The sequence below is a fragment of the Electrona antarctica genome (genome assembly GCF_951216825.1).
Source record: "Electrona antarctica genome assembly, chromosome: 5".
Lineage (NCBI taxonomy): Eukaryota > Metazoa > Chordata > Actinopteri > Myctophiformes > Myctophidae > Electrona > Electrona antarctica.
Window position 1 is genome coordinate 10940889 of NC_136810.1, and position 26656 is coordinate 10967544.

The 26656-nt window shown below is 42.8% G+C and overlaps 1 protein-coding gene across 1 annotated transcript in view; it reads left to right on the top strand.

Moving 5' to 3' along the window:
• The window catches only part of cspg4 (chondroitin sulfate proteoglycan 4), a 121206-nt gene that overhangs the window by 89825 nt on the left and 4725 nt on the right, over positions 1-26656 (top strand). The window contains exons 7-12 of the mRNA XM_079501051.1: positions 3055-3231; positions 17325-17523; positions 18790-18921; positions 19759-19919; positions 25003-25189; positions 26313-26581. Coding sequence (XP_079357177.1) covers positions 3055-3231; positions 17325-17523; positions 18790-18921; positions 19759-19919; positions 25003-25189; positions 26313-26581 — 1125 coding nt within the window. The remainder of the gene's footprint in view (positions 1-3054; positions 3232-17324; positions 17524-18789; positions 18922-19758; positions 19920-25002; positions 25190-26312; positions 26582-26656) is intronic.

The following is a 26656-nucleotide window of genomic DNA, read 5'->3' on the forward strand; positions in this document are numbered from 1 at the left end:
ACATATACATGTAGCTCAACATCAGCATCAGAATGACGTTGTTTTTCTATGACCATGTGATGCCCACATGGCCAACAGGCACGACCACCATTGTTTATTGTCTTTATGGGGGAGACTGATTGTCTCGTGGACTTTCTCCCATCAGTAATGAATGGGTAGAGGGAATAAGGGGGAGCGAACAGGGGTTAGAGAGAGAAAGGGGTATTTTTCCAGGAGGTTGGCAACCATATGGCATCCATTAGCCACTTCCTGTTCTCCGGCGAGGGTCCCTCTCATCACGGAAACGTAATGGTCAGGATGCAGACCCTGCTCTCCAAACTGAGGGTTGGAAGAATTCTGATCTGCACAGACAGGTCCAATCTGGGAATGATCACACAAAAAGGAATAAAGACTCAATCTTGGTCTTCTTCTTCGGCCCAAATTATTTCGCTCTGACAGATTCGTACTGTATCCAGGCTATCAGCGTTGAAGCCTAATATTATTATTGATGTGGGTCTGTATGTATAGATCTTGTACAGTAGGCTATGCTACAAGATCTCACTATTGGATCTCAGCGCTGCCTTGCTGTGTCATTGCCTGCTCTATCTTTGACTACAACTACTATAGAGCGTCGCAGTCCCCTACCATGGCCCAGGAAATGAATCCCAATGCATTTTTCCCATAGACATTTCAAAAAGTATTTATTTAAAGACGGTTACGCCGCGGACAAAGCCAACTCGAGTCGTGACAACTCATGACAACACAAACAATATTTTCTCACGACTCGAGTTGGCTTTATCCGCGGCGTAAACGTCTTTAAATAAATACTTTCTGAAATGTCTATGAGGAAAATGAACGGAGAATCATTTCCTGGGCCATGGTAGGGGGCGGGACTGCGACGCTCTATACTCCTTGCCTGGATTTCATATCTTGCTCTAATAGCCCATGTGGCAAGGACGCTCTGCTGGATTTGAACCCCCAGGAGTGAATCTTTTAATGGTGCAGTTCTCATTAATGGCCCAGTAGATGTTGCTATTTCACCTCCTGCTGCCCGCAGAAGCATTTACACTATTCAAGTGAACGAGGTTTTAGACTTCACACTAGATTTTATTACCGTAGTAACCTTGGTTTAAAGTATTTTTTAAATTATTATAATATGCGTTTAGTAAATTATGGTCCCATTCATTTTTTAATTAATGATAAAGTAGGGCATGCTTCTAGGGGTTCTACTGGTTCTACCAAGGGAAGATGAAACAATAAAGTGCCTTAAAGGACTCCGTGAGTGCTGGTATTCTCCTTCTTATAAAGTGTTACCTGACCGTGCACCCGGTAAAATGTTCCAAGAGATTGAGACAGTGGAGTTGTGCGTGCTTCCCTCTTTTCTAAATCTACCAAGGGAAGAGCCATTCAACCTTAAAGTAGGGCATGCTTCTAGGGGTTCTACTGGTTCTACCAAGGGAAGAGCCATTCAACCGTATGGCACGTGTCTAACAATGCTGATTTGCAGTGTTGTAGTTCGACCATGAGTGTCCTGAATTTGGCATTGTATATAATTATGCTCACAGCTGTTGAATGCTCCCATTTCCCTGCAAATATTTCTTTGGAGAGATTCTATGACAGGCTGACAGGCTGACAGGCAGGCAGGCAGGCAGGCAGGCAGGCAGGCAGGAGACAGACAGACAGACAGACAGACAGACAGACAGACAGACAGACAGACAGACAGACAGACAGACAGACAGACAGACAGACAGACAGACAGACAGACAGACAGACAGACAGAAAGTATCCATTCCATATTCTTGTGACTTATATCAGGCTTTCTGCTGTTTATCAATATTAAACAGCAGAAACTTATATACTATATACATACAACTGTGTGCCTTTTATATAAAACAAAAAATAATGGTATTGGCTAAAGGAAACTGGAGGATTCAGGTGTTGGTTGGGTAATAAGACTCATCTGTTCAGGTGTTGGTTGGGTAATAAGGTGTTGGTTGGGTAATAAGACTCATCGGCCGTCTTCTGTTTTTACTAAAGGAACATCAGTGGAAGCTCAGTGTTGAACCTTAGCTTGGCAACGTCACTGTGCCGATTTCTGTCCTTCTGGTCTTCTGTCTGTCTTCTCTTGACATTTTCTCTAAAGCCTCCTGTCTCTCTCCATCTGGTTTGTCTTAGCATCTGTCCCAGTGGGGACTTTGTCTCCCGTCCGTTCCCTCCTGCGTGTGGACTGTGGATTGTGTTTTACCGCTGGCTCCTGAGAACCTGATTATAGCCTTTATATAAAAAGAAAAACACAAACAAGGATCTGCACATGTGCATTGTTTGTGCCCAGACAGTCTGAACTTAGTGAATGGAGAAAGACAAGAGCCAAACAGTCAACAGCCTTGAAAAGTGTCTTCCTGAAACGGTACATAATAGCCATTCGAAAAGGCAGGAGATTGTTTTAAAACTGTAATCTGAAAGGTTTCTCATCTGAACTAAATGGAAAAAGAAGTCAATAAACCATTCTCCACATAAAGTGTGAAAGTTCTTTTCACAATGCTAAATATCCATCTGAGGATAATAAAAAAAATCTTTTGCAATAAATAAATTGCAATATTGTTAAAATGACCTTCCCAGATGTGTTCATCCATCATTCTGAGAGTGTCATTTCATTCAATGAAACTTTACATTATGTTTGTGTACAAATACTTTCTCTGTGGGTTTCTTCGGGTTCAACCAGTGAGCACTGTGCACACAAAAAAATCATCCTTGTTTTGATTACACGTGACAAATCAAGCAACAATACAACAAGAGACGGTTTGTGGTTTGAATTGTCCAATGATGTCAGCAGAGGAAATCAATCACAGTGAACGCTGAACTTCAAAAAAATAGTGAAAATAGATGATCTACAAGCTCTTATAAAAAATCAAGCTTTTATAAAAACTTGTGATCCATAATAATGGGCCCACAGCTTGTGTTTGGGAACCTCTGATCTAAAGGGCTTGATGGTAGATTGTATTCTCTGATATTCTCTGAAGTGTGTTTTGTTGTTCTAAATATTAAAAACCAGCTAATCCTTTTGTCCCCCCTCAGGTGAAACTGGGACACATCTACTACATGCACGACAGCACCGAGAGCAAGGAGGACAGTTTCACGCTGTCCGCCTCTGCCTACGAGCTGGAGCGCCGCAGTCTGCCTGTCACCGTGACCATCACAGTCATCCCCATCAACGATGAGCCGCCCAGACTGACACGCAACACTGGACTGGAGGTATACTGGTCTATTACTGTAGGAGTCAGAGACTGATTATATTATTCTATCCACATGAACCCTATAGTGTCCCTATGTGTGGGAAAAGCATTTGGCGAAAGTAGCAGATCTGCAAGTGTAGCCCCCAGCCAAGACCCAGCCTGCAACAGCCCTGCCAATCGGGCTCAGCCCTATTGGCACGACAGGTTGTGCGTTGGTCTGGTGAGTGGGAGGCCCGGGTTCAATCCCAGCTTTCCGCGCATTGCTACAATCTGGCGTAGTCGGCAGGACGTGGAGCGTGTTATCCTCGTGTGAGGGACATGAGGGACATCGTGTGCGGCGGTCCGCGGTGTGAAGTGAGAAGCGTGAGGACGTGTTTCAAAGACTGGGGGGGGTGATTGTAGCCCCCAGCCAAGACCCAGCCTGCAAGAGCCCTGCCAATCGGGCTCAGCTCTATTGGCACGACAGGTTGTGCGTTGGTCTGGCGAGTGGGAGGCCCGGGTTCAATCCCCGCTTTCCGCGCATTGCTACACAAGCATTTTGCTGCGTCTACTCTTATAGATCCCAGTAGGGTTACAGCATCCAGTACATGTTCCAGTTCCAGTTGGTTTTATGTACCATTGTTTTCCGAGTTATGTTGGAACAAATCTGGCTGTGAAAGGTTTCAGAAGGCCTATTGAAGAATCTTTATTACACGGTTTGCTTTAACCACACAACAGTAGAGGTATTTTGAATTGGTTTTATATGTCATAAACCGTTGCATTATTGAAGGGGTGCAATATCAGTCCACACCCAGTAGTACTTAGATGAAGAAAGATTTGAAAAATACTTTTTAACAATCTGTTGGAAAGCTCCGAGCTGCTTACTTGCAACATGCTTTGTTGTGGAATCTTTAAGAATGTCTATGACTAGTGTACATTAATGACATTTATGAAGTTATGAAGCTGAACTCTGGGCCTGTTAAAGGCAAACTATTTAATGTGTATCATATGGTCAAATACAACATACTATGGGTAGTATTTATTGTTGTATTACCGTATATGGGTCATGATAACCCAACAAGTGCTTTCCTTTCATGGACAATGGGCAATGGGCAATAGACTCCTTAACCATGCAGGTCGACACAAGAGTTTTCTGGGCATGTCATAATAGGCTAACATTGATTGATTGATTGATTGATTGATTGATTGATTGATTGATTGAAATATTTATTAACAGTTTGCAGAATTACAGTACATTTCAAGCACAAACTCAATACAAAGACTGTTAACTGTGAGTGGACGACCCGATTAAGCATTACACTTGTTTACAAGAGGGTCCACCTTGTTCAATTTATCAAAACATTTAGAGATGTACAAATAGACACTTCTACATATAGTCAAAGAACAGAACAGGAATTCGTCATAAAGTGTGGGAATAAACCAACATTCTGCAAACATAGCAGGTCTACATCCTCACAACGCATTGCGTTTGACGCGTTGTGAAAGGGGGAGGGGGAAAAGGCCCCAGAGGGCCAAGTGCGGCCCTCTGGGACCCCCGGCCAGTGAAGTATACAGTATAAGTGGTTCATATACTATTCCGTCTTCAGACAGCAGGAAGGATGGCTCACAAGGAGCCAGCATAGAGGAGACGCTGGGGAGGAGTTGGGGTTGAACTCGGGTCAGACACAGGAGAGATGGATGGCTGACATGATAGAGTCCGAGACCAGCAAACCGCTGCACCTTCACTGCCCACTAACACGTTGTTATTGTGACCTTGTTTGTCACCGCTGAACAAGTGCTGATGTTTGAATGTCTTTATGAACTATCAGCTTCATAGCTGAAACTACAGTATGTATCTTTTACAGCGTGCGTGCGTGCGTGCGTGCGTGCGTGCGTGCGTGTGCGTGTGCGTCAGTGTGGCTGTGTATACAGCCGTGCGTGCGAGATACTTCAGGGGGATGTCTGTAACGGCTGCATCTGTATGCCGTTTCAGGCTATTAACAGAGTCTGTCAGATGAAAGTGAAGTCTTGGTCTGTGTTTATAGAAACTCATTCTACCAGGCCTTTGGTATACATGTAAAAGTTTGCGTTATTAACACTAAGATTAAATTGGAAAGGTTAGCTATCATAGAAAAATATGGTTTGTTTTTAAAGCATGTGGTATATATATTGTATATATATTGTATCCTGCAAGCCATTATACTAGTGTAGGGGCTACACCTTGTATGTGTAGGCCTACAGTATTTATTCATAAAAAGGAAAATATGTTGGATGTTTCAAAAGTATTGAATCCTCCAACCAGACTCATAACAACTTAATAACAATTCACAATTTAAACATTTAGCAGACACTCTTATCCAGAGCGACTAACACGTGCAAGATCTGAATAAATCGCATTAACCCTCAACAACAGGGCAAATAGCCACATGAAGTAGAGACTAAAGACTAACAATTTAGTGCTTCAAAATAATCCAAGTAAGACACCAGGTAAGCATCAAACCTAGCATCTGTCGTCTTACCATTTGTAGTCAGGCAAAACATATCTACATAACAAAACACATTAAGTGATCATGCATAGCATAACTAGTTGTAAACAATTAAATCAATTAAATGAAACAAGTAAATACAATACATTGCATCTCTTTGCAATGTGTTGTGTGTTGCAGAGATAGTGGTTGTCATGACTCAGCGTATTTAATGCGGCTGAAATCATGCGGTCCCACTGGTGTGTGACCAAGTGGTGTTAACTCACTGCACAGCAAGAACTGCTAACATAAGACACGTTGATGCTCTGCACATCTGTTTACATTTCAAGGTTATACAAACTGTGATGTGATTGGTTGAAAAAGACAGTATGGGCAGGGCTTCTTGGCATGACATAAGTCCAGGGGTTGGAATTTATCAATGCCACTTCAGTTTAACAGACTCTCTATACTGCATTATGAGCGTGTAGATCTGCTATTTTTGGTGAATGTTCCCCCCCAGAATAGGAATGCTGGGTTTTTCTCGTGACATACTGTATTGCTTAAATAGACATTACTCTAAAAGAGAAAACCAGCACTCATCAGCGCTCAACCAGCACTCAAGCCTTCATCAGCGTTGTCTGACAACGCTGATGAAGGCTTGAACCCCGAAACGTGTTCGTTGCTGCTGCTCTGCAGCATACCATGTCAACAATTAAATAAATTAAGAGTGCCTTAAAACATGAGTTCCATGAGTGCTGGTTTTCTCTTTTAGAGACAGTTATTTACCCGACCGCGCACCCGGTAAGAATGCTCAAGAAGTTTGAGACTGTTTGGAGTTGTGCGGGCTATACCTTGATATACTGTATTGCTTGAAATGCCATTGGCAGGCAGGTTTTACAGGCCCCGGCCTTCTCTGAGACACTGACCAAATACTGTACACACACATAAATAATGACATCTTATAATGAGCATTAGTGAGGACCAATTATATGAAGATAATTGGATAAAGTGGTCCTTTAATTGATTTGGATTCATGACATGGTCATGGATTGGGGGAGGTAGCTCGTATTCTGATCTTATGGTCACATGGTGCTGGTTGAGCCATGAATGCAAAGCTATAGAGCGTCGCAGTCCCGCCCCCTACCATGGACCAGGAAATGAATTCCAATGCATTTTTCCCATAGACATTTCAAAAAGTATTTATTTAAAGACGGTTACGCCACGGACAAAGCCAACTTGAGTCGTGACAACTCATGACAACACAAACAATATTTTGGACCAAACAAATAATTACAAAGAAGAAAAACAACAAAAAAAGTGTTGTAACCTGACGTTTTTTCTTCTTTCTAATTATTTTTTCGGCCCCAAAAATTTTGTTTGTTGTCATGATTTGTCACGACTCGAGTTGGCTTTGTCCGCGGCGTAAACGTCTTTAAATAAATACTTTCTGAAATGTCTATGAGGAAAATGAACGGAGAATCATTTCCTGGTCCATGGTAGAGGGCGGGACTGCAACGCTCTATTGTAAAGGGGCTGTCTGACTCTGTCTAGGGCTATGTATGTGCAGTATGTCATCTACGTGTATCTCCAGATTTGTCCACCGGAGAGTGCTGAAAACACAGCTCAACTTTACACACCTCTAGTTCTGTCTGAGCAGACTGAAGCTTTAGACGGCGACCGTCTCCAGATAAAACGGCAAAGTCCCGTTGCGTTCTCATTTTTTATTGACCCTTTACACGAGAACGCACACTTTATGAAAACGCTATAATGTCGCTAGGTGGCGATAACGGGCTGCCAAAAAGACCAGTCACCCACCTACAAGAAGAAGAACCAGGTAGCTCCCCCTTCACGCAACCCTATCAGGGTTTTAAATGACGCTTCCAGACCACGATGGGGTTGTGGCCGTTGCTCGCTGCCTGCTTTCAACTAACGCATCGAGTAACAGACAGGCTGACAGGCAGCCCAGAGCATGCAGGCAGAGCGCGCCACGGGATGGTTATATATTTTATAATACATTAGGCTACATAAACGCTGCTGCCACCTATCTAAGGCATTTCATTTACATCATGGTTTTACATTCCATCGCTGATGAGTGGCGCTTAGGAGGGAGGCTTGTTCATTATAGGAACTCCATAATAAACATATGCGTTGTGAGCCAACGTGAGCCATAATGTCATAAGTTTTGCGGATTCGCCGTTTTGCCTGTTTACATGGAGACGGGAGGAAACAGCGTTCTCAAAGATTTCCACTCTGGCAGGTGGTTTCACTTTGTTGTGTTTTCACCTCCTGAAAACGCTGTTCTCGTCTAAAGGGACGCCACTGCCCCAGCAAACGATACTTTATTTTGCCGTTCTCGTGTAAAGACCACCTAATACCCGGGGAGCCACAAGCCCAAAAGCTCAAGGAATAGAGATTAACCTGTGATGTCATTACATACTTTTTATTTGTGTTTTTTCTATTCATTTTGCTCTGCCGGAAACATCGCAAAGAAAAGTTATGGCCATTTTTGTATACCACACCATCATACTTTAAGTAGCATGTGACATGCCAAACTAGGTGGTTTTCATGAAAAACACTCCTTGGCCTAAATTCGGCCATAGTCACTTGCCCAAATGTGCCCAATTGTACTGACCTCATCACATTTTGTGATGACGGCTATGGCCGTTTTTAGGCCAAGGAGTGTTTTTCGTGCAAAACTAATGCTTGTAAATTGGAATGGATTCAGAATCATGAAAACCCCGTAGTTTGACATGTCACATGCTACTTAAAGCATGCTGAAATTTGGCTTATATTGGTTGTCTATGGTGTGGTATACAACAATGGCCATAACTTTTTTTTCGCGATGTTTACGGCAGAGCAGACCTCTCATTCTGTGGACCTTAATGGCCAAATTAATAGAAAAAACACAAATAAAAAGTATGTCATGACATCACAGGTCCTCTCAGGTTTTGGGTGACTGGCTCCCCGGCTATAAAGGCACGGTGATGATTGTCTATCTGCATTAAACTGAGGTGATCAGTATTCTGAGGCACCCAGCAGGCTGGACTTGCGTCACAGCACCCAATTTGAGAAAACCTGCTCTATTATACCAGTTTCTGTTGAGATCCAGAGGCGCTTCAGTGCAAGACATGAGAATGAAAAAGGCTTTTGAAAGTACAGCAAGTGATCTGAAGTGTAGGGTTACCTCAACAGTCAGTATTGACCGCACTATAGGGCCTTGTAGACAGATGGAGAAGGAACGTGCAGGTTCAGAGGTGCCCGGTCTCAGCCACGTCTCCCAAAAGTCTAAAGAAAAACAACAAGGTTGCAGTCAGATCAATACGGATCAAACGTTTCGTTATTGACAAAACAATAAGGCAGACAGCACACCAGGCAGGACGAACGGGGACATGAGCTAGTGGTTTTCAACCCTTTTCATATCAAGGTCCATTATTTATTCTGCATTTGAGCCATGGACCACCATTTGATGAGATTTAACATCTCAAGACCTAAAACTTAACTTAAAATATTTTGTTATCGTTGGATACAATTTTGTCCACAATTCCATGCTGTAGGCCAGCGTACCCCAATAGGCGGCCCGCGGGCCATTTGCGGCCTGCGGAGCGACCCCTTGCGGCCCGCGGACCCCCCCCCCCCCCCCCCCCCATATAGGGGGGGGGGGGGGGGGTCCCAGATATAAATGGCATTAAATGGGGGTCAGTAGCCTATGCATGTCAAACTGGGCATCCTTTTCAAATGGGGTCCTGCCCTGAAAATGAATTTTCAGGGCAAGACCTCGACCTCACGCGTGCGGACTCGGCCCCCAGCCTGGTACCCTAGTCAAAATATGGCCCTCGAGGAAAATTAATTGGGGAACCCTGCTGTAGGCTATAGATGTGGTACCATAGATAGGAGAGATAACAGGCAAACGTTGATCAAAATAAAAACAAAATCTTAAAGATGGAGTGCCGTGATTTTTTTCCACGGCTAAAACATGATCATCAGGTCTTATTGTAATATAAGGAGGAAGATTTTTTTCAAAAAAAGTGTACAGTATTTGTTAAAATGTCGTTTTTATGTGGGCACGCCCACCAGTTCATTAAGTATGTCTGGTTTGCCTGGTGGGGGGCGATGGGTGGTAATCCACCTGAACTGAAGCCGCACCCACAGCTGTAGTTGTATAGAGACACACGGGGACTACAAATGTCACGCCCCCAAATGAGACAGCGTCCCCACTTCTGGTCCGTTGGCACGGATACTGCAGGCCAGCCCATAGAAGTCCGTTGAAATTCAACTGTAGTTAGCCTACTTTTAAAATAATATGAAATGAACTGAAGACTATATTGATTTGAATAAAAATATGTTTCCAAATGTATGAAGTGTCTTTGTCAACATATATTGTTGTTTTCTCAATAGAGGATGTATTTCACATTTAATTTACCACTTGAATGAGTTACCCATAATGTTGGGGAGCAGAGGGGAGACGGCAGACAGAGAACCTGTCGCTTTTAAGGGACGTCACTGCCTTTACGAGGCTACGAGCGCCGACTTTGAAGAGTGGAATTCTCAATATACATCCCGATCCTGACTGACTTTGTTATTCATGTCTATATTTTGAACATGTCACGGGCTCACTATATATGTTCTACCTACCACGGAGCTCCGACGTGTGTTTTACCGCTGTCAACTTGTTGTATAATTAACTTTGCTGAATAGTTGCATGGGAAAATAACCCAGCTAAATGGAGGAGTGACATCCTGACATTTTCAACTACCTAGTGAATTCTCCAGATGAGTATTAATAGTAGTCTTGCAAGATGCTGTTTAGATCATTTTCAACAAATACATAGCATATGAAACGAAATACAACAAATATATCTGGGTATTGAAAACCTCAGGGGATGCATCCGTGACGTATATACCGTGCGACCACTTTGACTTGAGAATTACAATGCTAGTACTTTTCACAAACTGATGGAGTATATTATAGTACATTGTAGGATGTATATTGAGATGGCAGGTATGTGACATTGAAAAGGACAAATCAAACATATGGGAACTTTATTAGAACACAAAAAAAAATCGCTATAGCCTCAGTAATGAACCAGTGAAATTAGGGTATTTCATGATGCCTCTCATAGGGATTGCATTGGCAGCTGCAGTACACAGTTGAAACGGACCAGAAGTGGGGCCGCTGTCTCATTTGGGGGCGTGAAATTTGTAGTCCCCGTGTGTCTCTATGATAAAGGTGGAGGAGTTTGGGGAGGGGCTGATAGTGTGATGTCAGTATATCACTGTTTTTTTCATTGGCACATTTGACTGTCAAGGTTTCAGCCTCCAGGTAGAAACCCTAAATACACAGGGAAGACATCATTGCACATAACAACCACACCAAGGGGTCTAATGAAGTACTGTCACCTCATAAACACACGACAAACAACCACACTGCAGATGTTGCATCATCTCCCTGCATGTGTTATACATGTATTCAGACATCAAGCTAAGGTTGAAAAATGACAACAAACTCTAGTGGTCTAGACACTAGAAAGCATGCAAGTGAAGTCAGTCAATGTTTAAACTAACCATGTCAGCTCTACTCTCTCTCTCTCTCTCTCTCCCCACCTCTCTTACTCTCTCTCTCTCTCCTGTCTTGCTTCTCTCTATTTCTTCTCTCTGTCCTCTCTCTCTGTCGCTCCTCCTCCCCTCTCTCTTTCTTCCACTCTCTCCCTGTGGCTCCGCGTCGCCTTGGCAACCTATATTTTTGGAAAAACCAAGATGGTGGTTGGCAGAGACCGCAGATGTTTCTGGCAGCGACCGGCACATCAGCCAATCACCGGCCGCCTTCCTATGCTTTAGCTGCTGCCGCGGCAACCGCAGAATGTAACATAATGATATGTGGACTAGTGAGAGTGCACACACACACACACACGCACACGCACACGCACACGCACACGCACACACGCTGACACACAGACACATGTGCACTCACATGAGCATTTAGACATATGTTGGCTAGACTTTACTGTGGGGCTTGGAGTGATTTAAAGCAGGAAGTGTGGTGTGTGTGTGTGTGTGTGTGTGTGTGTGGGGGGGGGGGGGGGGGGGGTATGCGGTGTAAATGATGATGAGACATGATGAGCATGGTGTCTGCTCATCCTGTTGGACTGTTCCATGGGATTCAGCTGCATACTATTATCAACCTCTATCTCAATCAGTGGTTCTCAAAAAAACTGAATTTCAAGGACCTCCATAACTCTGAGAGTGTAGCCTACAAGGCTACAAATGGAACCAAATCGACCCGTAAGGAACCATCAAAGAACCCTGAGGGTCCCTCCCTGGACCACTGATCTAAATACAGTGGTGACTAATATGACTATACCAAGATCAGAGTGAATGAAAACAATGGCATTGTCATCAAGTACATACATACAGTGCAAATGGACTAGTAAGTGCTAAAATGTAAATACTATACCAGGTAAACATCAAACCCATCTATCAAACAATGTGCTATATCTAAATTACATACTTGTGTAACATACTTTCAGTGATGCAAATAGCCTGCATCCTGCATCCTTAGACTCACTAAATTGAGAAAGGAGTCAATTATGTTACCCTCCGTGGGTCCTGGGATGCAATAATGTACTCAGTACTGTACTCTAACGTCGTTGATCTAAACAAAAGGTTTAGATCCACCCCTGGGTCCCGGGACCCATTACATTGAAAACCTATTTACATCACTGTACTTTACTGTAAATAATGACATAATGTGAACCAGTAACCACAAATCCTACACAAGGAAATACAAGCAATGATGAGTGCTAGGCTAGGGGCGGTGAGGTGGAGTCTGAAGGTGAGTTTTCAGCCTCCCCCCCTTACTCCCCTCTCTCTCTCTCTCTCTCTCTCTCTCTCTCTCTCTCTCTCTCTCTCTCTCCAAACACTTCCACAGAGTGATCCTTTCCCTTTTTAAAGAGGCTCATCATGGCTGCTTGTTGCGTAGATTGTGGGATTGTTGTGGGTTGACATGAATACCACAATGTTCTTTTCTTCTCTCAGTCTGAAGTGTACACAACACCTCAGGGATAAACCAACCCACCACGAGCCATTCTACAATCTACATGCCATTCACGTGCCAAAATATCCTTTACTCAGAGGGACATGACCCACGTAGGTTTATGCTCTTTGCAGTTGCTCCCCGGTAACTTTAATTGGTTGTGACTTACAGAATGTGTTGTATTGTTGTTTGATATAGTGTAGAATGTAGATACATCTGGTATTATCTGTCTCTGGTTTGGTTTGGAGATAATATTTTCCTTTGAATGGCAGAGTTCTATGTGTAGAGCTGTTTCCACATAAAACCCTGATGTGCCTCTATATTCCTTTCATTATAGAAATGAATCACAGAACAGAATGTGACTGCTTTTTTGTCTTTTGCCCAGACTCCGGTTTCTGTCTCTCAAGTTCTGTTGGTTGTTGGGGAGACAAAGACTCCTTATTAAATGGGGAATTGAGCCTCTAGTCATGGCATGGTGACCTTTAAAACACACAAAACGCTGTTGTTGTTGCTGCCATTCTCCTTTGTAGGCCAGTGGGGTAATAACGCAGAACTATTAGCTAGCTCCAAATTAAATCATTTACCTACACACAGCAGCTGCTTGTATAACTTCCTCCTGAAAGAAATATCAGCCACTGTGTCAGGTCAAATTGAATTGGAGTTCCATCCTGTGAGCTGCTAAATGTATTGATTGTTATGTAAACCATCATCAAGTTGCTGGTCCCATTTTCAGATGAGATTACCTAAATTGCCGTTTTCTCTTTGCATGTGTTAGCACGATCCACTATCTCCATCTAGTGGCTGGCTAGGGGTATGGCCCTCCCGTTGTGTTTTTATGGAGTTGGCAGTGTGTGTATGCATGAATATTTCATGTAGCTTTGGACTGTATGAATATTAACTGCCTTCCGTGTTATCATCAACATCATTGTTATGGTTATTAACGTAATTACTTGTGTTGTGGTTATGCATATGCTTATCACAAGTAAGACGCGCGAACGCGGGAAGCGAACGCAGCTCGTAAATTGCAAAAACAACAATTAGAATAAATTACGTAATTTTGTAAGGTTTTTTTTAAGTTCTCTTTTTTTTGTGTTTAAGTTTTTTTTTTAAGTTAAGTTTTTTTTTAAGTTAAATTTTTTTATGTTTTTCTTTCCTTTTAAAGTTTTTCCTTTGTAAGTTAAGTTTTTTTTTTAAGTTAAGTTTTTTTGTAAGTTAAGTTTTTTTGTAAGTTAATTTTTTTTTAAGTTAAGTTTTGTGTGTGTGTGTGTGTGTGCGTGCGTGCGTGCGTGCGTGCGTGCGTGCGTGCGTGCGTGCGTGCGTGCGTGCGTGTGTGTGTGTGTGTGCGCGTGCATGTGTGTGTGTGTTTTTGTGTGTGATACAGCTGCGCCCTCTGGTGGTGGGCGGGTGGTGTTACAGCGGGACAGACAGACACACAGACAGACATGATCTGCTGGGTCTCATAGTAAATGCTCACTGCGTTCGCAACAATAATTGTCGCTGAACCCAAGTGAGTTTTCAGCAAAGTATGTTATTGTATTTTGGAAAGAAATAGGGACACCAGTCACACCAGTGTTAATGTTAATGTTACATCAGCTGCAACAGCAAATGTGTTGAAGAGGGAGAACTTGGCAAAACAAAACAAAAATACAGTAGCCTATATATTTTACCTGCACTGTGAACATTTGAAGCTGATGTATTTGTTAGCATAACCTTTGAAGCAATCGGTAAACCTTCATTTGAAAAGTGCTACATAAATTGTTATTATAAATATTTGCAATCCTGGACTCCTCCTTCTCTGAATAACCAAGCTTGTCCATGTGTGGTCTGCAGGAAATATGTCATCAGAATATCATTGTTGATGTCAGTTTTTGCTGTGAGAATTTTAGGGACTTCCGCCGATAACTACGGATCACAGTCTGTACATCGGGAGATGTATATGAAGATTTGTAGAAACTAAAGTGGATGTCCTGCTCCACTTTTATGGGGCAGAATTACAGACATTTGAAGGGTGTTGTGGGTTCCTCTTATGCACTTTGATTCAAATGCCACTTGTCATGCACCATCATTATTACCATAACAGGGACACATTCAGAAGCATTCTGCGTGCGTGCGTGCGTGCGTGCGTGCGTGCGTACCACGTGCGTACCACGTGCGTGTGTGCTTGCTTGCTCGCTTCAGTGATGGAGTCTGGGCTTGATGGGCATGACTGCTTGTCAGTCATGAGTAAATGGTGGAGCAGAGGAATGTAATGTGACTGTTGAATTATATATCTCGCACGGACACTTTGACATTTCAAACTTCCAGTGAGCCTTATAAAGCGGTGTTTATTTTTAAAAGCCCTTAATAATAATTATTATATTATTGTCCAGGGTGAGTCCAAGATATGTGAAACTGGCAACCTGTTCTACTGTCTTACCATTAATGAGGAGTGGGTTAAGTCCAGTGTGGGTTATTTCAATGACCAGTTCTTTTGTTTTGTCCACATTCAACTCTAAATAGTTTTCAGTGCACAACTGTGTAAATTGAGAAATGGTGTTCTGATAGACCGTAATAGAGTTATTGTCATGGAGCAGTCCGAGAATGTGTCAGTGTCATCAGAGTATTTATAGTATGTGATGTTGCTGGGTGAAGGGCTAATACAGTCATTTGTGTATAGTGTGTAGAGGAAACGACTGAGGACACAACCTTGAGGGGCCCCTGTGTTGGTGATAACAGTTGATGAGAAGGATGTACCTACTTTAACTGCTTGTGTGGTCTATTACTCAGGAAGTTGTCCAGTCCAGTCCAGTGGATGAGGAGTGGAGGGATGTTGAGGGGGTGCAGTTTCTTGATCATATGATGGCGTTAGTGTTGAAAAGCAGAAAGCAGTGTTGAAAGCAGAACTGAAATCAACAAAAAGAATAGTGGCAAAATTGTCCGAAGATGAGTCCAGATGTTGGAGAAGGGAATGCAGGAGGCATGCCACAGCATCCTCTGTCCCCCTCTTTGCCCTATAGGCAAACTGGAAAGGATCCAGCTGTGACCTGACAGCTGGCAGGATGATGTTTAGAATCAGTCTTTCCAGGCATTTCATCATTATTGATGTTAGTGCTACGGGTCTATAGGGGCGGGGTTTCTTGGGTACCAGTATGATGGTGGATGCACTTACATGTCAAGATCTACAAGCTTGTAGATCAGCTTATAGACCAGCATGCAACAAAGTACATCCTCCCTCTCCTTCTCTCGTCATCTCTGCTCCTCTCTTCCATCTGTCTCTCTCCCCTATTTTATTCTCCTCTCTCTTCTCACTCTTCTGTTTCTCATCTATTTCTCTCCACTTCTTCAGCTGTTCTTCCCTCCGATTGCTCCCTTGACTATTGAAGTGTCTTTCAGTGGATCTGGCCCATTTCTTTCAATTAAAGTTCCTCGCAGGCTACCAGCCTGAGCCATTATAGAGGTCAATTAGAAATGTAGAAACACTGCTGCCGGTGCAGGTCTCTCGCCCAGAGAGGGAGAGGGAGAGAAAGAGAGACAGACAGACATCTAGACAGAGACTCAGCCCTGAGCCACAGCTCTTCATCTCCCCGGTAACAAGCGTCTAAAGCATCAGGAGACATAATTAACCTTTTCAATCGTTACCTGGCAAATGTATGCGTCATTTTTCAATAGAATGACTCCCGTTTGCTTTCTTTGGCACCTTTTGTTCAGTTTGAGCTTTCATCATTGGCTTCTTTGGGTCTGCTTCTTGGAATGCAGCTAGGAGTGTAGCAAACTAACTAATAATAACCTAGCCTGGCATTACCCAGACTGAAAACGTGGATTCACTCACATGTGCCTCCACGGTATCAGTCTGGACATCGGCCCATAGGCAGAGAGAATCAGAAAATAATTTCTGTTTTTCACTGTTGTATGGACAGCAGTTGAAACACAGTCACGGATTGGTATACCGATCATTTTCTGATTTCCCATACACTGTGCCTATAGGCCGAAGTCCAGACTGATAGACGTTATCAGTCTGGACTGATCATGTGTATCGAGAATAGAGAATAGAGACCCGAAGTCTGGCGTAAATTACAAATCCTACGTGGGTCGCGTTTTCCCCCCCATTCTGAATTCCCGTGACTTTTTTTGCTTTGAGGGTCTGTGTAAACACAAACATTGAAGACAAAAGTGTGTAAACACAAACATTGAAGACAAAAGTGTGTAAACACAAACATTGAAGACAATATGAGGACGCAAATTGTGATTGGCCAGAATGAGATGATGTATGATGATAAGAGTGCCCCTCACTTCACACGGGTGTGATTTTTTTTAATATCACATCAAATAAGAACTGTGTTAAAAAAATAAAAAAATCAGCCCGGCGGATTCACTCATATGTATATGAAGAACCAACTGATGGCGAGAAAACAATAATGTTACTGCCGCCGAAATCGTACCAAACAGTATCAAATATGAGTGACTGACTATCCTAAATGATACAGAGCCACCTCCCCGACAATATTGCAGAGACAGTTTTATTTGTGTCTGTCTGTCTTGTCTTGTCTTGTCTTGTCTTGTCTTGTCTTGTCTTGTCTTGTCTTGTCTTGTCTTGTCTTGTCTTGTCTGTCTGTCTGTCTTATTTCCCTGACCGTCTCTGGTGTCCGTCCTTCTCCTTCAGGTACTTGCAGGAGAAGAGGCAGACATTACGTCCAGCATGTTGAACACCGACGACGCGGACACGGCGGCAGAGGAGCTGGTGTACCATGTGGAGTCCCCGGCCAATGGGATGGTTTCTCTCAAAGAGTCACCAGATGAGGAGGCTCTCAACTTCACACAGGCCCAGGTCAACAGTGGAGAGGTCATCTTCATTCACCAAGGTGAGGACTTAGTAACGGCAGAGTAATTATGATTTTTAATGAAACAGACCTATACGGACCAAATCTCTTTCTGTCAAATATAGCTGATCTATGCCCAAGCATTTGGCAATTTTTGGCCAATGTTCCCCCCAGAATTTGGATGCTGGTGTTCAAGTGGTTACATTGGATGGATGGATGGATGGATGGATGGATGGATGGATGGATGGATGGATGGATGGATGGATGGGTGGGTGGGTGGGTGGGTGCGTGGGTGGGAGGGTGGGAGGGTGGATTGATGGATGAGAGATGAGATGAGATGAGATTTATTGTCATGTACAGCGAAAGGTATTTTCGCATCTCACCGGAGTGCAAACATAAAAAGTGATAGATTAAGCGCAGGTCAGTAAGTAAATGCAGTAAGAGCAGTAGACATTCAATAAATAAATAAGGATATTATAAGGCGATAAATTAAAGAATAGATATTCGATATTGTCAGATCAATTTTGCACATAGTAATCCTTATTGCACGTAGCCCATAGTGCACAGAAGTGCTAGACTAAGGTCCAGTGACCATGCATATTGCACAAGTCCACAAGGATGATGGATGGATGGTACATTAACTCTCTCTCTCTTTCTGTAGGTGAGGATTTTGGTGGGATTGATTGATTGATTGATTGATTGATTGATTGATTGATTGATTGATTGATTGAATAGTTTATTAGACATGTAAAACAGCAACAGGGTACACCGGTACAGTCAAACACTTGGGGCTATATCTTGCGCCACCCTTATCCCTTATCCCTAAACTTATTTGCCATTTTAAAATAGTTCAAATAGCTGATCTACAAGCTCACAACATGTAGATCGGCTAGTTGAACTATTTTAAAATGATTTTCAAAATAGTAAAAAAAATGGCAAATAAGTTTAGGGATAAGGGTGGCGCAAGATGGAGCCCTTGGTCTAAAAGGGTTAGCACCAAAACAAGTCCTTGCGGTCTTGTTTCCATTCGGGCCCTATGTATTCAATTCATAAACATGACATGAAAAATAACAATAAAATTCAATATCATCCCAAAAAAAATAAAACACTATATGTACAGACTACAGAGTGGAAGAAAGACAAACAATTGGGTTGTTTCCTCCCCCTTAGTGGCTTTCCAGGCCTGTTTTAAAGGATGTCAGTGATCTTCAGCTTCACAGTATAGCAGCATGTCTCTCTCTCTGTCTGTAGGTGAGGATTCTGGAGGGTTCAGCTTCACAGTATCAGTATGTCTCTCTCTGTCTGTAGGTGAGGATTCTGGAGGGTTCAGCTTCACAGTATCAGACGGAGAACACACATCTCCTCTCTATCGATTTGTGGTCACCGCCAGGCCGCTCACCATCACCATGGAAACCCAGGAGGAACTGATGGTGTTTCCAGGTAAGATGCCAGAACCCATAGTGCCTGGCTGCTCATATATGTTTTAACTTTGTTATATGACATACAGTACAGCAGACTGCTTTATGTCAACAATCACTTCACAAATTATGCATATTATATTCAGTGGTGGATAAAGTACTCAAATTTTTGTATTTATTTTTTGTTTTTGCTTAAGTAAAAGTACCAATACTGCAATATAGAAGTACTCTGTTACAAGTATTAATTAATTTTTCCGGCATTGAAAATGTAGCCGAGATGTAGTGGAGTAGAAGTAAAAGTATTGGAAATTGGAAATACTCAAGTACAAATACCTCAAAGTTGTACAGTAAATTAAAGTACTTACGTAAATGTACGTTAGTTTAAATTACTTTACACCACTGATTATATGATATAATATAATAAGGGAATATTGAGACATCTTGTGCATTATTGCACATGGGCCACTTTCAATGAAAATGAAAAGAGTTGGCTGTGTTCATGTTTTTTACTTTCTTGATTGACACTAAATAAAAACTAGATTAAAATGTTATGGAGGGACTAGTGGAGAAGAGAGCAAGGTAAACCTAAAAGGCATGTTATGTTTGGTTGCGCTCGGGTGTTGCACAACACAGATCTACGTTGTGAGCTTGTATAGATCGTCTATTTTCACAAAGGGTATTTATTTTTTTGTAAATCTCTATGGGAAAAACGAATGGCTGATTTTTCAGTGGGACCAGAAAACCACGCCCACTGCACTGCTATGCCCTATTGTGTAGTCATTAGCTGGTCCAGGGCCATTTTCCACAGACTAGTCACAGCTCAGTTTCCTGACTGGGTCTGGGTGTATTACTTTGACAGGAAGCAGGCAGTCGATCTCCAGTGCCAACCTGGACGCTGTGACCAGCGAGGACGGAGATGAAATCAGCTACAGCCTGGTCAGACCTCCACGCCTGGGAAGACTCATCCTGGCCAATGACAGGAACCAGTATGAAGAGATCACACGCTTCACTCAAACTCAGGTATGTGTGACGGAGGGCTAGTGTGTGTTGTGAATCGTGTGATATAACGACATAGCATTGTGGTTCCCAAACGTTTTAGCTCGCGACCCAAAATATTTGTCTCCACCGGAACCCAAACTATAGTGGAAATAGCAGATTTAAAAGCTCACAACGTGTCACGTTTTGACCTTGTACTGTACGTAGCTTGGCTATTTTCAGTACTTCTTACACATTTGTTTTCTAATTCATGGAATTTATTTATTTTTTAAACATGTAAATTATTTGGAAAATCAGTTTTTAATAGTTAATTGAAAAGAAATGTAGGAAACAAAAAATGAAGGGATATTGTATGTGTCAGCGGCCCACTGTTTGGGAACCAGTGATATAGCACTGTGTTTTATCAGTCAGTCTTTCTTTCTGACTCTCTATTCAGCTATCTGCCTGTCTTTCTATTTTATTTGACAGTATTATACGCAAGTAAAAATATAAAAATAATAAAAGATGACAATATAAACGGTCCTAAATGTGTTGCAGTCCTCAGCCAGCAGGGGGAGACATTGCACATGGAATATAGTCTCACTGTATGGCCATTGTACAGCAGAGAAATAGGCATAATATACTGTACATCAGAGACAGTCATACATGTCCTATTATAGTATTCTACAGTTAACCCATTCTGACCTGAGATCAGATTCTAAAAATGTCTTCTACATCCTGACAGTTTTCTGAAAAAGCTATGTTTCTATGTCAGTGGTTCTTCGATTTAAAAAAAATAGCAGACCTACAAGCTCGTGGCGCGCGCTATGAGCTTGTAGATCTGCTATTTTTCAATAGCTAAAGCATAACATAATGCTAACACCAAAAGGGGTTCCCGCCCAAAATGGGTTAATGCACGGTAATCATAACAAAAATATGTTTGGATCTTTGAAAGCACTGAAATTACATTAGCCTACCTACCATAGAGACTCATGACATCCTCTCAACAACAGGAGGGATATTTGGAGAACAAAGCATTGCTTGTGATTCCAGCAACTTGGTTAGATGTAGAATTAACATGCAGGTTGTTCTGTTGTTTGTATTGTAACCTCAAGCAAAAATAGTCACATTACAAGATCATCTATTCCAGTGCTGACATACTAGGCTATTAGTATTTGTTGTGCATGCAATCCTGCAGTGACTGCACACATACAGTATTTGCAGGTGCATGAGGAGTTGAATTGATGTGCTGACCTCAAATTGATTGATTGATTGATTGAAGAATTTATTAACAGTTTGCAGAATTACAGTACATTTCAAGCACAAACTCAATACAAAGGCTGTTAACTGTGAGTGGACGACCCAATTAAGCATTACACTTGTTTCCAACAGGGTCCACCATGTTCAAATCATCAAAACATTTAGAGACGTACAAATAGACACTTCTATAGACAGAACAGGAATTCATCAAAAAAGAATTCATCAAAAAGGAGGTAAAAAGGGAAAAGAAATATATACAGTGAGGGGAAAAAAGGGGGGGGCGGGGGGGGGGATTCAGATTTTACGGGGGCCAGTTTCGAATTGCAGCCATCCGTAGGTGCCCTTTGAGAGCGGTTTTGAAGGAGTCAAGGGATTCGCATGTCTTAATGACAGTTGGTAGGGCGTTCCACATTTTGGTGGCATAGGAGCGAAAAGAATTTAGTCCCTTGTTTGTGCCGAATCTGGGTTGTACATGGTTCGTTGCACTCCCTCTGGTGTTGTGGGTGTGGACTTCGTTAACATTAAGGAAGTATCTAGACAGGTACATGGGTATCTTGGTGGTGTATCGAATCTTGTGGACCAGACCCATTGCAAGTTGCTGTACTCTGTCGTCGACCCTAAGCCATTCCAGCCTGTCGAAGTGGGCAGGGGTGAGGTGGGTTCGGGGGGCTAGATCAAGTAGGAGCCTGACCAGTTTGTTTTGGGAAGTCTGGAGCCTGGTTTTAAGGGCCTTTGAGGTGCTGTGGTACCAGGAGGTGCATGCATAGTCAAAGAAACCCTGTACAAGGGCTCCTGTTAAGGTCTTCAAGGTGTTTTTGTTGACCAGTGAGGAGATCCTGTAGAGGAATCTTGTTCTATGGTTGACTTTTTTGATTACGTTGGTGGCCATTTTATCACCGGAAAGATTAGCCTCCAGGATGGAACCTAGGTAGGTAATTTCATCTTTACGTGTGATAACATTGTCACCCACTCTAACCAAGAAGCCATTTGCCTTGCTGAGATTACTAATAGAGCCAAAGAGAATGGATTCAGTTTTTCCCAGGTGTAAAGATAGTTTGTTATCAGCGAGCCAGGTGCAGATTCTACCGAGTTCAGAGCTGAGGGCATTTTCAACCTGCAGTTTGTCCCTGTCCGAGACCAGCAGTGCTGAGTCATCTGCGAACAGGAACAAGTTGCAGTCACAGGCTGAAGTCATGTCGTTTACATATATTAGGAACAGTAGAGGCCCTAGTATGCTTCCTTGTGGAACGCCACAGCTCACTGGGAGGGGGGGGGACAGTGTTCCGTTCACTTCCACCATCTGTTCTCTCCCCTCCAGGTAGGATTGCATCCAGCTCACTGATGTGCTATCGAAACCAATTGCTTTTAGCTTGTTAACCAGTATGGAGTGGTTCACGGTGTCAAAAGCCTTTTGGAGGTCCAGCATGACCATGCCGCAGTATTTGCCAGCGTCCACCTCTTGTTTGATGTGGTCGCTCAAATAGAGGAGGCATGTGTCAGTGGAGTGGGATGTTCTGAAGCCAGATTGGAACTCGTACAATAATTTATTAGTGGCAAGATACTTTTCAACCTGTTCATAGACTATTTTTTCCATCACTTTCGAGATGGAACTAAGAATAGAAATAGGGCGGTAGTTGCCGGGGTCTAATTTACTCCCTTTCTTGTGCAAGGGGGTTACTTTGGCCAGTTTGAAATCTTGGGGGACCTGTCCCTGTTTGATGGAGAGGTTTACTATGTGGGTGATGATTGGAGCTATAGAGATGGCTGAGTCTCTGAGAAATTTGGAGGGAATGTTGTCATGGCCTGTGGCCTTGTGGGGTTGGAGGGCACTCAGTTTCTTATTTACCTCATCAGTTGTTACCATAACTAGTTTAAAATCGTCTTTACAAACACCTAGGTTTTTGTAGAAGGTTGTAATGTGCTCTACACCAAAGAGCCCAGAGTGGGAGGGCAGTTTGTTAACCAGAGTTGTTGATATGTTTGTAAAGAAGATATTCAAGTAGTTGGCCACATCAAGGTTGTCAGTGATGAGAGTGTTGTCAGATTTGATGTTTATGTTCGAAAATCTGGTTTTTAGTTTCTGACCATAGCTTAGTTGATTGTTTAGTAGCTTCCAGAGCTCATGAGGATTGTTTTTGTTTTCCTGAGCTTTATCATTAATGAAGTTACTTTTAGCTGATTTGGTCATGGCAGTTACACTGTTTCGTAGTTTGATTAAAGACTATATGCAGCCTCACTCACACATTCCAGTCCACTAATCGTGTTCCTCCTGGCTCAACTCACATTGACAAACCACTGGCACAGCACTCTAGCAGCTAGAAGCACCGTTTACTGTCTGCCTACTAAAGGTTGGTCTCCAACAGTGAAGAGCTGTGTGGGCCCGGCTTTGAAATGATAATATAGACCTCCAATGCCGCCAGAATGTGGAATGCCCTACCAACACAACAGCCATAAAAAAGTGTGACTCCTTATCCTCCTTCAAAACCGCTCTAAAAGAGCACCTACAGGTGGCTGCAAATTGTAACTGGCCCCTGTAACAAGTCAAAACTCTAAGCTTATCACCGGAAATGACTTGAAACTGTACAGTATATGGATTATGGAATGGGATTTACTGTTTTCATTTCCATATTGAAGGGTTTTGTTACGAATCCAAGGTTACAGCAGGCCCAGTGCCACGGGGGTGCCAGAGGGGGCCTGGCACCCTCAGTTGCTAATTCTGTCCCCTCAGTTTAAGGTTTATGTACTTGTTTTACTATATAAAAATGAGATGTGCCCCTTCACGATTTTCAACTGCCACCTCATTCATTTCATCCTGGAGCTGAGCCTGGGTTACAGTAAATAAATGGTTAGTTCTGCCTCAAGACAATTTGTTTTTGGTTAGTTGTTTAAATGTCTTCAAGTATTAGTAAAATGGACTTACTTACAGTAGACTTAGTTCCTCCCGTTCCTATTGGAGTCCCCTCCATATGCTCTCTCTGGTGACCCTTAAGTTATTGCTCCGTGCCAGCTTAGGTCTTCCTTAGCTGTCTGTCTCCATTGCCTCAGTTAGTTTGACATGTCACATGCTACAAAAAGCATGATGACATTTTTTTGCCTTCTATAGGTTGTTAATGGTATGGTCACATATTGAAAATTGCTTATGCAAGTTAGCATCCAGCAGTTTCGACATGCTGGGGACCCATACTCAACATGCTTTGGCAACGTCTCTGGACCCCCGCCCCGCCCCCTCCCGACCCCCAATATAAATTGACTGCTACAATAACCTTAAACCTTTTGGTGTTTTAAGCATTGTTATAATTTAGCTATTTAAAAATAGCAGATCTACAAGCTCATAGCGCGCCACCGAGTGGCGCGCTATGAGCTTGTAGGTCTGCTATTATTTTTTTTATAATTTGGGGACCCCCTAAAATAATTTGGCGACCCCCCCCCGAGGGGTCGCGACCCACGGGTTGAGAACCCCTGGTGTACTCAACATGTCCGGGTTCACAATGGGGCTTTATGGGCTGGCAACTAGACTATTACCCAACGTCCTCTCTACTTTCTCCTGTCCTTGTGACACTAGTCATCATGCATTAGTTTTTATTTTGGGGGTTTTTTTCCAGTGAAAAAAGGTAGTTGACGTTGCCGAACATTTTTCATCATAGTTTTAGTCGACGAAATCAACACTGCAATGTTAAATATGTCACCTCTAAAAGCAGTTTTCTCTCTGGTTTCCTGTCCCAGCCACACTGTCAAGCTTCAGTTGGAGTCTCGTAATAGTATCCCAAACTTTCCAAAGAAACTTTCCAAAAAGCCACTGATTTGTTAAAAAAAGAAAAAAAGGAAAAAACTTGTGTGTTTTCTGTTGTGTTCCTCTGTCGACCCCTAGTTGGAGTCTGGAGCCGTGTATTATGAGCACCAGATGCCTGAAGATCCATTCTGGGTGGTGAGGGACTCCATCGAGCTTATCCTGTCGTCTCGGCCGGCTCCTGATGTCCGACACATCCTGCCCATCACAGTGTCTTACTACAGTGTCTTACACCGCAACGTCTCCTCACAGCTCTGGAGGAACAAAGGTCAGTCGAGTCAAGCCCGGGCCAGCTAGGGACTTTATTAGACCACTGTTTACCAAACACGCAGACATGTTTTGGGGGGTCGCGAGTGAATATCCCTTTATTGTTTCCTACATTTTGTTTATAATTATTATTATTTCGAAAAGTTTTCAAAGAATTCCCACATTTTATTCACACATTTTCTATACAATTTCATATATCAATACAAAAAATAACTCTAAGAAAAGATTAAGAAGTAGTGGAAATAGCAGATCTGCAAGAAGCTTGCATTTTCACTAGTTTGGGTCCTGGGGAGACATAACATTTCTCTTTTGGGTCTTGAGCTAAAAAGTTTGGGAACCACGGACAGTTTCTTATTATTATTATTATTATTTTATTATTATTATTCTTGATTATGATTGACTTAGCCACTTTCGAAGCATTGTAAGTAAATGCTGGAAATGGTAGGAAAGAATAAAGTAGTGGAGCTGTGGAGGCACACAAATATATTTAATTTTGTGCAGCAAGAAACCTTTTTCTTGCGCCTAATAAAATAACAAGGTCCTCTTTCAAGTCAGACTTCATCTGCGTATCTCATTTCACACGTGAAGAAATGTGTTTCACAAGAGCACTGCAGAATATGTGCAAAGTATACAGAAATAGCCAACTTTTCATCCAAATAAAATAATCCACAACATGTTGAAGGAAACCAGCTCCATGTAGACCTCTTTCTCTGCACTCTTTCTGAACACACACACACACACACACACACACACACACACACACACACGCACACGCACACGCACACGCACACACACACACACACATAGAGTGTGAGAGAGAGATTTATGTAGAGAGGGTTTTGGCTAGTATAACTGGTCTTTTTTTTTGCTGTAGAATAGCACACACACACGCACGCGCACCAGACTAAAGAATGTTTATTCTTTCATGGGACACTTTTGAGGTCCATTTAAATTCAGGTAACACCCTGCTTGGCTCTCACACCTGAAGCAATAGTGATGTAAGAAAACAGATAGGAGGTAACGGATGGAATAACCCAATGACCTATTAAAGACCCAATCTGGGATTGCTGGTGGAAAAGGTCTAAAACAATTGATGTACTTGGCTGTTTGCCGTCTTCCCTCAGGTCTGGAGATCATTCAAGGTCAGAGGAAAGCCATCGACGGCTCCATCCTGGATGCCTCTAACCTACTGGCCAGCCAGCCAGAGTCGGACCGAGGCCAGCTGGACGTGGTTTTCGAGATCCGTCGCTTCCCCGCGCACGGGCGCATCACCCTCCAAGGCACCGACCTCCCCCGGGACGCCCCGCTCTTCACCCAGGAAGAGGTGAACCGGGGTCAGGTGGAGTTCCTCCACGACGACTCCGGAGCCTCTTCCGACAGCTTCGGCCTTCAGGTCTGTAGGGGTGGGACGATAAGCGTTATTATCGTTTATCGTGATGAAAAAAAACCCCACGTACAATAATCGTAT